Source organism: Hemitrygon akajei, chromosome 10, assembly GCF_048418815.1.
Source record: "Hemitrygon akajei chromosome 10, sHemAka1.3, whole genome shotgun sequence".
Classification (NCBI taxonomy): domain Eukaryota; kingdom Metazoa; phylum Chordata; class Chondrichthyes; order Myliobatiformes; family Dasyatidae; genus Hemitrygon; species Hemitrygon akajei.
The window spans coordinates 27,504,859-27,519,078 of record NC_133133.1 but is presented as its reverse complement, the minus strand read 5'-3'; the positions used below and the strand labels follow the sequence as shown (position 1 = coordinate 27,519,078).

At 40.4% G+C, this 14,220-nt stretch overlaps 1 protein-coding gene across 2 annotated transcripts; it reads right to left on the bottom strand.

The window, feature by feature from the left end:
- Window positions 1-1,215: 1,215 nt before the first annotated feature.
- On the bottom strand, window positions 1,216-11,891 carry nxt2 (nuclear transport factor 2-like export factor 2). 2 transcript variants are annotated; one of them, XM_073057952.1, is made up of 4 exons: window positions 11,767-11,891; window positions 7,374-7,460; window positions 5,612-5,756; window positions 1,216-1,696 (listed from the first exon to the last, which is right to left on the bottom strand). In XM_073057952.1, the coding sequence occupies exons 1-4, from the start codon at window positions 11,779-11,781 to the stop codon at window positions 1,515-1,517; spliced, it is 429 nt and encodes a 142-aa protein (XP_072914053.1). In that variant the 5' UTR covers window positions 11,782-11,891; the 3' UTR covers window positions 1,216-1,514. The 2 variants fall into 2 exon arrangements, with proteins under 2 accessions (XP_072914053.1, XP_072914054.1); XM_073057953.1 differs by having other exon boundaries at window positions 1,216-1,693.
- Window positions 11,892-14,220: the final 2,329 nt, after the last annotated feature.

Sequence of the window (14,220 nt, the reverse complement as noted above, 5' to 3'; positions counted from 1 at the left end):
CTGCATCTGAGCGCACCATCATCTTACAGGAAAAGATCTAACACAACAAACTGTTCTGTGGTTTCTAGATTAGAGCGAGATCAATGGAATGGTATAACGGAATAAAATGAAACCATCCAAAAATAAATATCACCAGATTAAACCTTGTTTATTTTGTATATTGTTTTTTAAAGTGATTTATTTTCTATATTTTCACTTATTTGATAAGTATTTCTCCCATTTCAAAACAATTCCCAAATTCTACCAGAGCAATGTTCCTTACCCACTTTCTCCCCTTTCCCATAGAGCAGAATAAAAACTTGAAAGCATGTACTAGACTAGACTCAGGGGCAGCTTATATTCAACTGTTATTAAGACTATTGACTGGTCCCCTACAACCAGAATCTGGTTTATTACCACTGACATACTATATGCTGTGTATTTGTGGTTTTGTGGCACTAGTGCAATACTTAAAAATTAATATTATCAGTTAAAACAAGAAATATAATAAAAATAAGTAGAGCAAAAAGAGAATAGTAAAGTGGTTTGTAGGCTTGTGTGCCTTAATAACCCGGAGGGCTATGTTGGCAAGAGTCAGGGCTTTATGCTAAGATCACCCATGCCAAACAGATCAATGGATCGAGGCCAGACTAAGAGTGGTCCACTGGCCCAAGTTTAGGGGTTCAGCTCAGGGCTAACAACCCAGACTGGTAAAACCCCATTGTTACAGAAACACCAATGAAGGATCCTTCTACATCTCAGTGTAATGGTACTCCTGAGTCTCTACCTGGAACTTGCATGACTGATAGAAATGAAAACCGAGCTACTGAGATAACAAAGGAAACCCTGAACACAACCAGAGATGGAGGACTTTCTTCACTGCCCTGAACACCAAGGGTGTAATGGGCAGTAGAGAGTTTTGTCATTGCCACTATTGGGTTTCTTTTTATCTACTGTGAATGCCTGCAAGAAAATTAATCTTAGGGTAGTAGATGGTATTTTCATACTAAATGCACTTTGAAATTTAATTCTGTGCTTTGAATTCAAGGGGTATCAACACTCCCTTTCTAAGCGGGCACACATACACAAAATGTCCATTGAGATTAGGAAATATAATCATATGAAAACAAGGTTCAAGATGCTGAATGTTTTATGTCACAGGAGATGGGGTGGGGGGGAGGGGGAAGAGTGGAAATTGCTCCATTAGAAAATGCAGTACAGAAACCACACAAAAAATGGTTTAATTAAATTGTTTATTGAAATCCATTTATAAAGTACAATATGCAATTGAAAATATGAATACAAAACAACAGATTTCAGATTAAAACCAGACCGTACAGACTTCAGAGTGTCTATTATAAACCAAACTCAAACACTGAATATCAGTATAGATGTGGAGGCATTTTGCTTTCCAAAATAAAGGATCTTTGTTTCCCCTCCTATGTTGTTTACTCTTTCAACTTTTCCACTATTTACTTCCAGAATTAAACCCAAAATAGTGACATGCAACATTCTCCTTCCATTAAAGCAGTGAGTTAATTGGCCCAGTCCTGAAAGCGAAAGCAATCACTTGCGATTTTCCACACTGTATTTTGTGGGGTTACTTGTGCAGTAAGTAAGAAGTTTTGATTGAAGTATCGCTGTTTGTTTCCATCAAATTTCACTGTGCCACAGGTGACTACAAGTACGGTGGTCTGCCCCTGAGTAGCAAGCTCTACTTGGGAATGAAAAGATCAACAACTTCATGAGAAAATGAATAAATTGCAAAACACTTTCAGTAGCATATCTAATAATGGAGCAACCAGAAGCTAACAAGACATACAGTGTCCTAACATACAATTTTCCAATATATGGATGGAATATATCTTTAAAGTACCAGGTAGAACATCACAGTACAGTACAGGCTCTTCAGCCCATGATGTTTACCGAACTTAACCTACTCTAACTCTTCCCTCCTACATGGCCTTCCATTTTTCTATCATTCATGTGTCTATCTAAGAGTTTCTTAAATTCCCCTAATTTACCGTAGATGCCGGATTTTAAGCCGCTACTTTTTTCCCACATTTTGAACAGCTTTGAACTTTGCGGCCTTTAAAACGGAGCGGCTAATACATGATTTTTTTCATGCCGCCTCGTAAACATTTTGCCTCATAACAGTAGACCAATAAAATTGATGAGTAGTTCACAGAGGTCCAATGAAATTGTACGATAAATCAAGCGCACTTTCACAATTAAATTATTGTAAATCAGTCATTTGTACTCACCCTCATCAACATGGAAAACACTCGAAGAAAAGCATTGTGCTGCCTTTATGGCAGTTACTTAGTTTATAATATTTTCGCTTAGTAATTCATTTTCTAGTTAAAGTTAGAAGAGTTTTAACTATATTTGTTTTCTGTACTACATCGCGGGATGCTATGACGTCACACCCGGTTTCGCCGCGTCTTGTGGGAAAATGCCGGTTTGCGATAAAACGGGACGGCGGGGGTCAAGCGGCATTACGCGAGCGGCTTTGGATCTGAGCGAACGCTGCTTTTAAGTTAAAGGCGATCAATAACTTTTCCTGGTAGGCTGCAGTATATATATTTTTTACCAGTCGTTAGGAGATATTGGAATGTTGTTCAGTAAAGAAGTATACGCAACGTATATTTAAAAGTAGCCGCGTTACGGGCACGGTTCGAAAAAAAGCATTTGCAATATGTATTTGTTTTTGTTACCATATGGATTTAATTAAAAGTTAAAAAATCCTCACGTGTAATATCTTTCTGTGTAAATATCTCATATTACAACGTGGGACACCTGCGGCCGAAAATCCGGTGCGGCCTTTACAATTAAAAAATTGATTTTATTTCTAAAATTAGAGCCAGCGGCTTTTAATCAGGTGCGCTCTGTAGTCCGGAATCTACGGTACTTCTCAGTAAGAAGTGTATCTTCTATTTTAATGTGGCATGAACATGATACGAGCAGCTCATTTTAGCTTGTTCTGCCACTCAATATAATCTTGGCTGACCTAACCCAATGCCTATCACCTCCTCTGCATCGGTTCCCATAGTCCTCAATCCCCTGATTTTTCAAAAATTTAACTACTTTCCCTATAAATATCCCCCATTGCTCTAGTCTTCCCCATTCTCATGGGTAGAGAATTCCTGAGAACCTCCCTTTGAAAACTAGTCAGTAAACTCAAGACATCAAGATAGACATGTGAATTTGAGCAGAAATGGTTTCAATACAAGTGTGATAATTTCTGTAGCATTAGACAAGCATTGTGCAAAACAAAATGAACAAAATCCATCTGCCATTCCACGCCTTACACAAGAACATTTAATAACATTTAGTCAGCAAGAGGCTGCTCACACCCACTGCTGACCTATGAAAAGGGTTTGGACATTCTGGTGGGAAACTGCTGAGGCCAAGAAAACAGTTGGGAAAAACCCAAGCCAGGCCATGTCTCCTTATTCAGTTGACTTTTGAAAATGTTTTTGATATTTAGTAACATACAAAACATTTTAAAAAACCTAAAGCAGAGACGGCAAAAACAGAATATTCAGTTCCTCACAGTTGTTTCGCTCTATTGAAATCAATTGAGAAGGCGTTTGTGCACTAACTTGCAATAAGATCTTGATCAGACTCCCCATTGTAAATTAGAAGCACATGTAATACTTCTGCATACTCTCTAGATTCCTGGGGGTGTCCAGCATCAAGGTGTATTTGACATATGTCCAGCTTAACAAAACTTGTTTTCATGTGCATACTGAAATCTTGAAATTGCTGTTGTTTAGATACCGTAAATTCGGTGTATAAGCCAAGAAATTAGCCCTACATTTTGGTCCTAAAATTAGGGGGTCGGCTCATAAAGAGGGTGCCAACTTTGCAAAAACGAATACATGGAAGACAGGTCGTAGTTATTGGCTGCTTTTGAGTCAAATTTGTTCCACTGTCGACACATGAATTCTTTGAATGGTTTGCTTAAACTCACATCTAGTGGCTGGGGCACGGACATCAAACCACTGGGGATGACTGCAATGTCCGTATTTTCAGCTTTCAATGCTGCTTTTGTCTCACCTGACAAGTGCGCTTTGAACATGTCCCAGACAAGTAGCGATTTTTCCTTCCTGAAACCTTTGGAATGTCAGCGCCACACCTCTTTAACCCACTTCATCCATCCAGCAGCATTCTTGAACGTAAACAACACCCTACGGGAATTTTCTGAGCAATCTTTGTTTTTTTGTCTCAACACAAGATCACGTCTATTCATAAATCGGGTGCACCAACTTTGTGTAGCTTTTTTTGCTGACCTCACGGTGTTTCTCGGCCCATTTCAACACTTGAACTCGAATCATTTCTCTGGTAACAATGTATCCAGACGATCACTGGTGATTCACCCACTCTAAAACTTTTTCTTCCAGTTCTGGCCACTGGCATGTTTTCCTGCGGTTTGCACATTTTGTCTTTGGCATTTCCCTCAGCATGTCCTCTGCCTTTCTCCACTCTCTCATTTACACTAAACTTCTTAGCAGCTGCAGAATTATTCATTCCTTTAGCAAAATCAACAACCTTCAGCTTGAAGCCAGCATCATATTGCATTTGTTTTAATCTTTTGTATATGGTGGTCGCAAACTCAATACTGAGTACACGTACTGATCCCGCCACCCTGTGTTATGTTTTAATGAGATTACGATGGGCGCTAAATGTTTTCACGGGGGGTTACATTTCAGAGGATTCTTTACCATTGGGAACCTAATCCAAAACTTCCCTCCCTGATTTATTTATTAAAAATTTGCTTATAACGTTCTACAATGTGTAGGCCTATTTTCTTAGCAGGTACTGGTTCATAAAATTTCCAGGTTCCGGATCTGGCAAAGCTGAGTACCGACCAGCATGTGAGATCATGATCTTTTCTGGTTAAATCAAAAACCTCTACAAAAGGGTCGGCTTATTCAAACATAACATGAAAAAGCCACTTTTTAAACCTTGAAAATGGGGGGTCAGCTTATACTCCGGGTCAGTTTATACACCGGAATTTACGGTAATTGCTGGCAGTTTAGCAAGTATGGAGAAGAAAAATTCAGATAAACACAGCAGGGGAAAATAGCCTTTCATTCTTTGTCACCAATTTAAAATCTAACACAAAGAATAAAGCTCTGTCATTTGTAAAATTATAAAAATGAAGGTTCCAGCAAGGGCAACTATTCCTCCTTTGCACAAAACATGATAAAATGACTCAGACATTTTAAATTGATTGCAATATTCCTTTAACCAAGTCCATATGTTGCCAACACATTGGAAAACTGCTGCAGTCTGTAACAGTCGTGCTATAGCAAGCAGCTGTTTATAAGAGGTAAATAGTAAACAAGCCTGAAAATAAATTAAGTAATAACAAGCTTATTGATAAAATTATTTGTGCCAATGACTTGTCTGATTAAAGGGAGAAATGTTTCATAAGTGGAAACCATCTCTCATTTCATAGACAATACACGCAATCACTTTGATTTGCTCAGATTTTTCTATTTCATCAAGTTCAGATTCCTAACAAACATGTAATCAAAGTTAGAAAAGTACTCAGTCCCACTGAAAGACAAGAAGCACACATACAATTAGAAATATAAACTATAACAAGTAGAATGAAACCTACCATGAACTGGCTGACAGTCCAGCATGTTTACTTGGAAGTCACTAGAAGGCAACATTTCAAAAAATTCGGTAAGTGCTTGATGGCCTGAAATTGTGTTGCCATTCCACACTAAGGTTGCAGTATCCAGATACAATTTGGTTAACCCCTATGTAAAAGAATAAAATGAGTTTAAAGTAACAAAATGGAAGAGCTGAAAATGCAATGCATAGCCATTTTGCTAAACAATAATACATTATTAAGGTTAGACACAAGAGGTACTGCAGACACTGGAAATCTACAGAAACACACACAACATGCTAGAGAAGTTCAGCAGATCCGGCAGCATCTGCAGGTAGGGATAAACAGTCAACATTGTGGGCTGAAGCCCTTCGAGCATCCTGATGAAGGGTCTCAGCCTGCAACACAATTGTTTACTCCCATCCAAAGATGCTGCCTGGCCTGCTGAGCTCCTCCAGCAAATTATTAAGGTGTTGCACTTCAGACTTTTATCTTAAGCAACCCCAGTTTCTCAAACTTTATTAGAAACTGAGAGCTAGTGCAAATGAATTAAAATTAAACTTAACATTTCAGTGACAGGACTCGATAAACGTGCAGTGTACCAAATAATAAAAAAATGTCCTTTGGAACCCATTTTCAGCCATTACAGTATTTGATTTTAATGTATAATATGAACGATGAACACCCTGACCTGGAAGTTCTTTTGCACAATTTAGAACATATAGTTGAAAGCAGGCTTAATCGATAGCAAAGCATTCTAGCACACACCTGTCTTTTAGTACTCTGAATAAAGTGGGATGGAAGTATAAATCTACAACAGGAATTTTGTTTGTGCTAGAAACTTTACACTGGCATATATTCCCCAAAATTGCTGAACGTTCAAAATTTGTCTGAGGTGGTAAAATTATTTAATAACAAAACAGTTTTATTGACAAGTTCCCCTTTAAATGGAAAGGACTACACTCAAAATGACTTCTTTGCCCTGACATTACTGCCCTCCTATAATCAGAGATGCAGTCTCACTTATCTCCCGAACTTCCTTGCCACATGATAATTTCAGACTTCTGCCACAATTTGATTTGCTGGTCTTTGCTGCATTCAAGAGGTCACCCAAGGACCATACTTGAAAGAGAAAAAAGTTTTGTAACACACACAAAATGCTGGAGGAACTCAGCAAGTCAACAGCATCTATGGAGGGTAATAAACAGTTGTCATTTCGGGCCAAGAGCCTTCATCAGGACAGAAAAGGCTTAATTATTTTTACTTAAGTTCACAGGTGACTCTCAGGGACTTGCTAGTATATTTTATAATCCCAACCGTGTGTTTTGCTTAAGCATGTTGCTTTGACAAGGTACATATTGTGCTTAGACTACTGTCCAAAGGTACATGATGGAATACATTGCTGGCGACTTGACTAGATAACTCAGTGGAAAAGGTTCAGAATATTAAAGTAGCTGACAGCAAAATACTTTGAAATACAGACTAATATTACAGTCCTTACCAATTTAGATCAAATTTGTTATAGAAACTATAAATTAAAATAACTGAAAATAGCTCATTATGCCAATAATAACTGGGAAAATATCAAACTACTTATTTAACATAAATGAAAAATTCAAGCATTGGAACCATTGCTACGCTTCACTTCTATCTTTTCCACAGTATTTTGGTCTCTCCCCCTTTGATCTGGGAGAATTCAACATTGCATAATCAAGAAGTGATGGTGAAGAAAACTATGTGCAGTTATGAATGTTACAGTACTTACTCTTCTTCTTTTGTCCATTGTTTCATAATAAATGGTGACAAATTTGTCTGCTGCTCTGCATGCCTGGTCTGCATGAGTCTTGAAATCCTTAAAATGAGAAGTTACTGCTTAATATGATTTATAAGGAAGCAGTTGCACATTGATATAAAACTTGTAAAAGTCTCAAATTCACAACTTTACCAGTAAATTCAGTTCTGACAGAATCTTCAACCTGACATACTGTTATTTTTTCCCCACAGATATGGTCTGACTTGGTGCTAATTTCCAAAATATTCTTGTTTCTATTTTAGCTTGGCAGCATCTGGGAGATTTCCAGTAGTTGGTTTTCAGTAACTTCAATTTGTTTTTTGATAAAGCTTTGCCCTCGAGTATCCTTCTAGAGACTCAATGTAAATCCAAGACAGGGCTGCACTATCAGAGATGACACATTAAATTAATACCCAAGGGCCCGAGGAACATTGATGCTGGAATTTGGAGTAAGAACAATCTGCTGGAAAAGCTGGTGGCATGCTGGCCTTCATAGGTCAAGGTACTGAGCACAGAAGTGGGTGTGCTTGGCGTGGTTGCACAGGATGTGGGCGAGGATACAGACTTGCTTGCCCTGCTTATAGGAAAGACTTTATTAAACCAAAGGGAGCATAGAAAAGATCTACAAGGATGTTGCCAGGACTGGAGGGACTAAGTTATGCGGGAGGCTGGATAGGTCAGGACAGGACTTTATTACTTAGAGCACAGGAGGCCGGAGGTGTATAAAATCATGAGGGACATACAGGATGAATGTATTCAGCCTTTTTCCCAAGGCTGGGGAATCAAGAACTCGAGGACACAGTTTTAAGGTAGGAGGGGAGGGCCTGTTCCAGGCTTTGTGTCTGTGGACTCATTTTCATTCTGAATGCTGTTGTTTGTTTTTATTGTTTGCACAATGTGTTTTTTTCCTCTCTGCACATTGAGTGTTTTTTTTTGAATGGGTTCCTTGTTTTATGGCTGCCTGTCGGGAGACAAATCTCAAGGTTGCATCATGTATACATACTCTGATAAGTGTACTTTGAACTTTTGAGAGATTTAACAGAAACCTGAGGAGTGACATTTTTTTTAACATAAAGGGTGGTATCTATGTGGATTGAGTTGCCAAAGGAAGTGGTTCAGGCAGGTACAATAACTAAAAGACAGTCAAGGCATCTAAATGATTAAGAATCCTCAGCATGAGACATGCACTCTTGTGATCACTGTCAGGGCTACAGGAACCTGAAGGCCCACTTTCAACAGTTTAGGAACAGCTTCTTCCCCTCTACCATCAGATTTCTGAATGGTCCATCAACCCATGAACACTACCTCATTACTAATTTTTATTACTTTTTACATATGTAACTTTATTGCAAAGACTCATGAATGAAAGAAAAATAGAGGGACAAGTGGGAGGGAAGGGCAAGTAGGTTGAAAGGTTGGCACAACGTCGTGAGCCAAAGGATCTATACTGTTCTGTTCACAGGTACTACATCTGGTTGTAAGAATATGAGAGTTTGAAATTGGAAAAGGATTACGATTTTGGTTTGCGGGATCTGATAGTTCAGGTATAAAAGTCTGCATTACCTATTCTTAATTATCCTTGACATATGGATGAAAGAAAAACGGAGGCTATGCGGGAGAGAAGCATTGATCTTGGAACAAGTTAAAGAAGTCATTGCTAGTGCCAGTGACTTCACCAGACCACCTTCCAAGAGTGTTACCAAAATAGTACCAGCACATTTCTTACCCCAACAGGGCCGAAACTCCCCTGACCATTGCTATATGACTACCAATAATGCCTACTGAGCCATCCCCCATTCAGTTTGGTAAATTAGACCAGGAGACTTTGTATGCTCCTTCTCCCTGCATAGAATCAGAAACAGAAGGATCCAATACGGAAAGTTGTAAAGTGCTCGTCTGAGGAAACAGATGATCTTCTACGTGATTGCTTTGAGTTGGTAGACTGCTCCATGTTCATAAATTCAGTTGCCATCCTAGATGACTATTTCATTATTATCACAGCCTCTATAAAACTATCAGTGATACTAAGAAACAATACCTGTCCAAAATAGAGTCCCAGAGCAGCTATCAGTTCTGGCAAGGATTACATGCTACAATGGCTGACAACAGCACATCCCTTTATGATTACTTAGTGACACAGCGCAGAGTAAGTCGTTCTGGCCCTTTGAACCACTGCACCCCAGGAACCCCACTACCCTAACCTGATCACAGGACAATTTACAATGACCAGTTGGCCTACCAGGTACACCTCCAGACCACAACTGGGGAAAACACACACATTCCACAGGGAGGATGTACAGAGAGAGAATGGCACTGGAACTGAACCCTGAACTCCAAACTCCGTAACACCCCGAGCTGTAACAGCATCGTTCTAATTGCTACGCTTTCGTACTGTGAAGTTAATGCATTCTACATACATTTTGAACAGATGGGATTTAGAATGTCACCACACACCCTGACAGCCTCCAATGAATTTGAACCCACGGTCACTGGTGTGAATGGTAAGATCAGTCTTCTGGAAAGTGAACTTGCAGAAAGCATCTGCGCTGGACTGTGTCCTGGGCCGTGTCCTCAGATGCTGTGAAGATCAGCTGTTGGGGTATATGCAAACATTCTTAATGTCTGCCTACTTCAATCTGAGGTTTCCACCTGCTTTAAGAAAACTACTGTCATTCCAGTATCTAAAACAAAAAAGGGCAACTTGCCTTTACGACTACCACCCAATGGGTCTGATATCCACCATTGTGAAGTGCTTCCAAGGTCTGGCCATGGTATGCATTAACTCCAGCCTCCCAGACCGCCTCGACTCACTGCAATTCCCCTACTCCAAAATCAGATACCATTTCCCTGGCTCAACACTCATCTCTAAAGCATCTACTCAGGGGTTCCCAACCTGGGATCCACCTTGGTTAATGGTAGGAGTCCATGGCATAATAAAGACTGGGAACCCCTGATCTAGACAGTATAGCAACTGGACACCTATGTTAACACTGCTGTCTATCGGCTACAATAATGCTTTCAATACTATAATTCAAAGCAAATTATCACTATACTCGGAGACCTGCGAGTCAACAGCTCCCTCTGCAACTAGAATGTCAACTTCCTGACCAACAGACCACAAGCAGTAAGGACAGGCAGCAATCACCATGATTATTCTAAACATTGATGCATCATCAGCCCCCCACTCCACAAATTCTGCTTGAACTCCATCCACAAGTTTGCAGATGAGACCACTGCAATGTAGTGAGCCGCATCCTCAAATAACGATGAATCAGAATACGTGAAGGAGGTTGACAGCCTAGCAACATGGTGTCATGACAACACTTTCCTGAAGGTCAGCAAAGCAGGTTGGTCATTGACGCAAGTCAGGGGGCAGTGCACATGCTCCTGTCTTCATCGTTGATGCTGTGGTTGAAAGCTTCAGGTTCCCAGGAGTGAACATCACCAATAACTGTCCTGGTGAAACCACAGACACCTGAGCCAAGAAAGCTCACCAATGCTGCTACTTCCTCAGGTGATTACAGAAATCTGGCATGCCGCCATTGACCCTTGTTTTAAAAAAAAAAGCACCATAGAAGGAATCCTATCCTGATGTATCATGACTTGCTATGTCAACCGCTCTGCATGTGACCACACAAAAAAAAGAGTTGTGAACACAGCTCAGCACATCAGACTCCATCTACACTTCTTGCTGCTTCAATAAAGCAGGCATTCACTCCTCTCCCACTGGCGAAAGACAAAAGCCTGAAAGCACATTTCACCAGGCTCAAGGATAGCTTCTACCCTGCTGTTATAAGACTATTGAATGATTCCATAGTACAACGAAAATGCACTCTTGACCTCACAATCTACCTCATTATGATCTTGCACCTTATTGTCTACAATGCACTTTGGTATCAGTTGCATTTTATACTACTCTGTGCGTTGTATAATGATTTGTACATTTCTGCAACACAGTATGCAAGACAGGTTTTTCACTATACCTCGGTACATGCGACAGTAATAAACCAATTCCAAATCTATTGCAGTTTGTGGAGTACAGGTTGACCAGGTGCACTCTGTATATTAAAATTAACAAACAATTCCTCATTCCCTGATCCACTCTCGCACTTTCCAATCGCTCACTTATTTACAGTGGGGATGTGGAAACATGGATCCAATGTGGTGAAAGACAGAAAATGCCCGAGGTGGTTAGAGATCGAACCCGATTCTCGGCTTCACTCGCCGCGCCACCTCGGCCACCCTTCTCAGTTCGTGGGACCGAGGCAAGGGCCTCAGTAAGGCTCAGGCCCATCGGCACCGGGTTTACTCCTGGTGTTCTGCCCTCCCCGGGCGGGAGCCCAACCACAGCCCTCTGTGCTCTCACCAGGGAACCGGCCATCAGCCGCTCGCCCCGTCCACACAACGCTTTAAACCGCTGTCAGCGACGACACCGACACTTCCGCTGTGCAGCGCTGGTAAACCTTTCCGCCGGAAACCCCGGCTCGGAACTCCCGTTCCGACCTGACCAGACGATGATAGGCAATGACCTTTTTCGATTCAGTTTGTGGGAGGGCCTTGGCATGTCCATTAACAGCATATGCGGATAAATTCAACATCCACAAAATACAGATTTGCCTTAAGTAATCAAAAGAAGGTTTCAACTGCTTGCATACTTACGGAGCTAGTTTGAATACAGATGCAAGATAGGCTATTTGATTTAGGTTGCTTTTGACATTCATTAAGATCACAGCTGACTTTTTAACCTTATCACTATCCTCTAACACTAATCCACTTAAAATCCATCAATCTTGATACTGGCAATGAACCTCTACAAGCCCTTCAGCAGGGAGACCCATAGATGCCCTATCTCTCGGCTAAAGAAATGCCGTCTTTGTTTCTGTATCTAATGGCCAACCTTTGACGTCGAGCCAGTGAAATCTCGTTCCAGATACTCGAAAAACTTCTTTCCCATAAGTATGTAAAGCTTCATTTAAAAAAAAACAAGGAGAACTTTTCTCACACTTCCAAACTTAAAAGACCCTGTCTGCTTAATCATCCTCACGCAACAAACTTGCTGTCCAAAGAATCGGTCTGGTGAACATTCACTGCATTCCCTCAAATGCAAGTATATCTTTCTTAGATAAGCAGACCAGACAAGTAACCATATTCCAGATGTGGTTTCATCAAAGCCCTATAAAATAGGAGAAAAAACATCTACTATTATATTCAAATCTTTTGCACTTTAATTATTTGATGTACCTGCGTATTATCTCTTATGTTTAATGTACAAGGACACGGGGATACTTCTGACTCCCATCACTTTTCAGTAATTTACCATTTACACTGCATTTTCATTTTCCAAACAAAAATGAATGATCTTGAATTTTTCTGCTTCATATCTTATCTGCCATGTATCTCCTCATCCATTTAGGTGTCTGCAAACTTTATAACAATGCTTGCAGCCCACGCTGCCACCCATCCTTTTAATAACAACAATTTTGGAAATATTATCCTTAATTCTCACATTCAAATCCAAATAATCTGTGGATAGCTGGGACCAACAACTACAGCACTGCAATAATAGCAGACCCCCAATCTAAAATTGACCTGTCTATTGCTATCCTTTTGAAGCACCATCAATAACTCTCAGAGATGTGAGGCGAGAGACAGGCTTTTATTAGCTGGAAGAAAGCACTGTCAGCAGCAAGAGACCATCACACAACATCCTGGAGACTGAGGGAGGAGCAGTGCCTCCAATCGCCTTTATACAGGGGTCTGTGGGAGGAGCCATAGGAGCAGTCAGCAGGGGGGCGTGTCCAGACAGGTGTATGTAGTTCACCACACCTTTGCTTTCTGTTTGTTAGACAATCCTCAGTCTATTTCTCAAATGCCTGTAATTTCATTTTATGATATTTTGTATGTTATCATAGCAAAAGCCATCTGAAGTTTCAAGTATGCATAAACCTATAACTGTTAGCTGTATAGCCAGTTAGGGATGGTGCTACCTGGCTGATAATCAGCACTAGATACATACCTCTAAAAAAAAAGCATATCCTTGATCGTAAAGACTTTGCAAAGCCTCACTTAGAAGATATTGTAAGGATGTGGAAGAAGGTCTTGTGGCCGGAGGAGACTAAAGTGGAACTTTTTGGCCTCAACACTAAGTGGTGTGGTGTAAATCTAGTACTGCCCATCAGCCAGGGTAACACACCTTTACGGTAAAGTATGCTGGAGGTAGCATCATGCTATGGGGATGGTTTTCAGCAGCAGGGACTGAAAATGTGGTCAGGATTGATGACCAGATGAATGCTGCTAAATACAGAGACGTCCTGGATAAAACCTGCTAACCTCTGTCAGAAAGCTTAGATTGGGGAGGAAGCTCGTCAACAGGACAACGGCCCAAAACCAACTGCCAGAGCAACCAATGAGTGGCTTTAAATGAAAAAAATGTATGTTCTTGAGTGGTCCAGTTGGAGTCGTGTCCTTAAACCAATTGAATAACTCTGGCAATACCTCAAGATTGCTGTCTACTGCCTCCCCCCAACCAACCTGGCACAGCTTGAGCAAATTTGCAAGCAGGAATGGGCAAATCTTGCTCCATCACATTGTGCAAAGTTTATAGAGATTTATCCAAAAAGACTACTGACTGTAATAGCTGTGAGAGGTGGTTCAACTAAGAACTGAGCAAAGGGAGTGAATACTTTTGAACTACTAACATCTCTGGTTTTGAATTTTTAGTTTTTCATGCTTTACAATTTTCCTTTTTATTTTGGGCTCTACTGTGAAAAAATGGAGACATGGTTCACTGTGGAAAAAATGGAACATGTGGTTCACAAAC

What these genes read in the sequence shown, in the direction of transcription:
- nxt2 (XM_073057952.1), bottom strand. An exon ending in CAATGGACAAAAGAAGAAGA is followed by an intron (nt 5,757 to 7,373) that starts GTAAGTACTGTA and finishes TCTTTTACATAG; the next exon opens with GGGTTAACCAAATTGTATCT. An exon ending in GGACTGTCAGCCAGTTCATG is followed by an intron (nt 1,697 to 5,611) that starts GTAGGTTTCATT and finishes TTCATTCCCAAG; the next exon opens with TAGAGCTTGCTACTCAGGGG.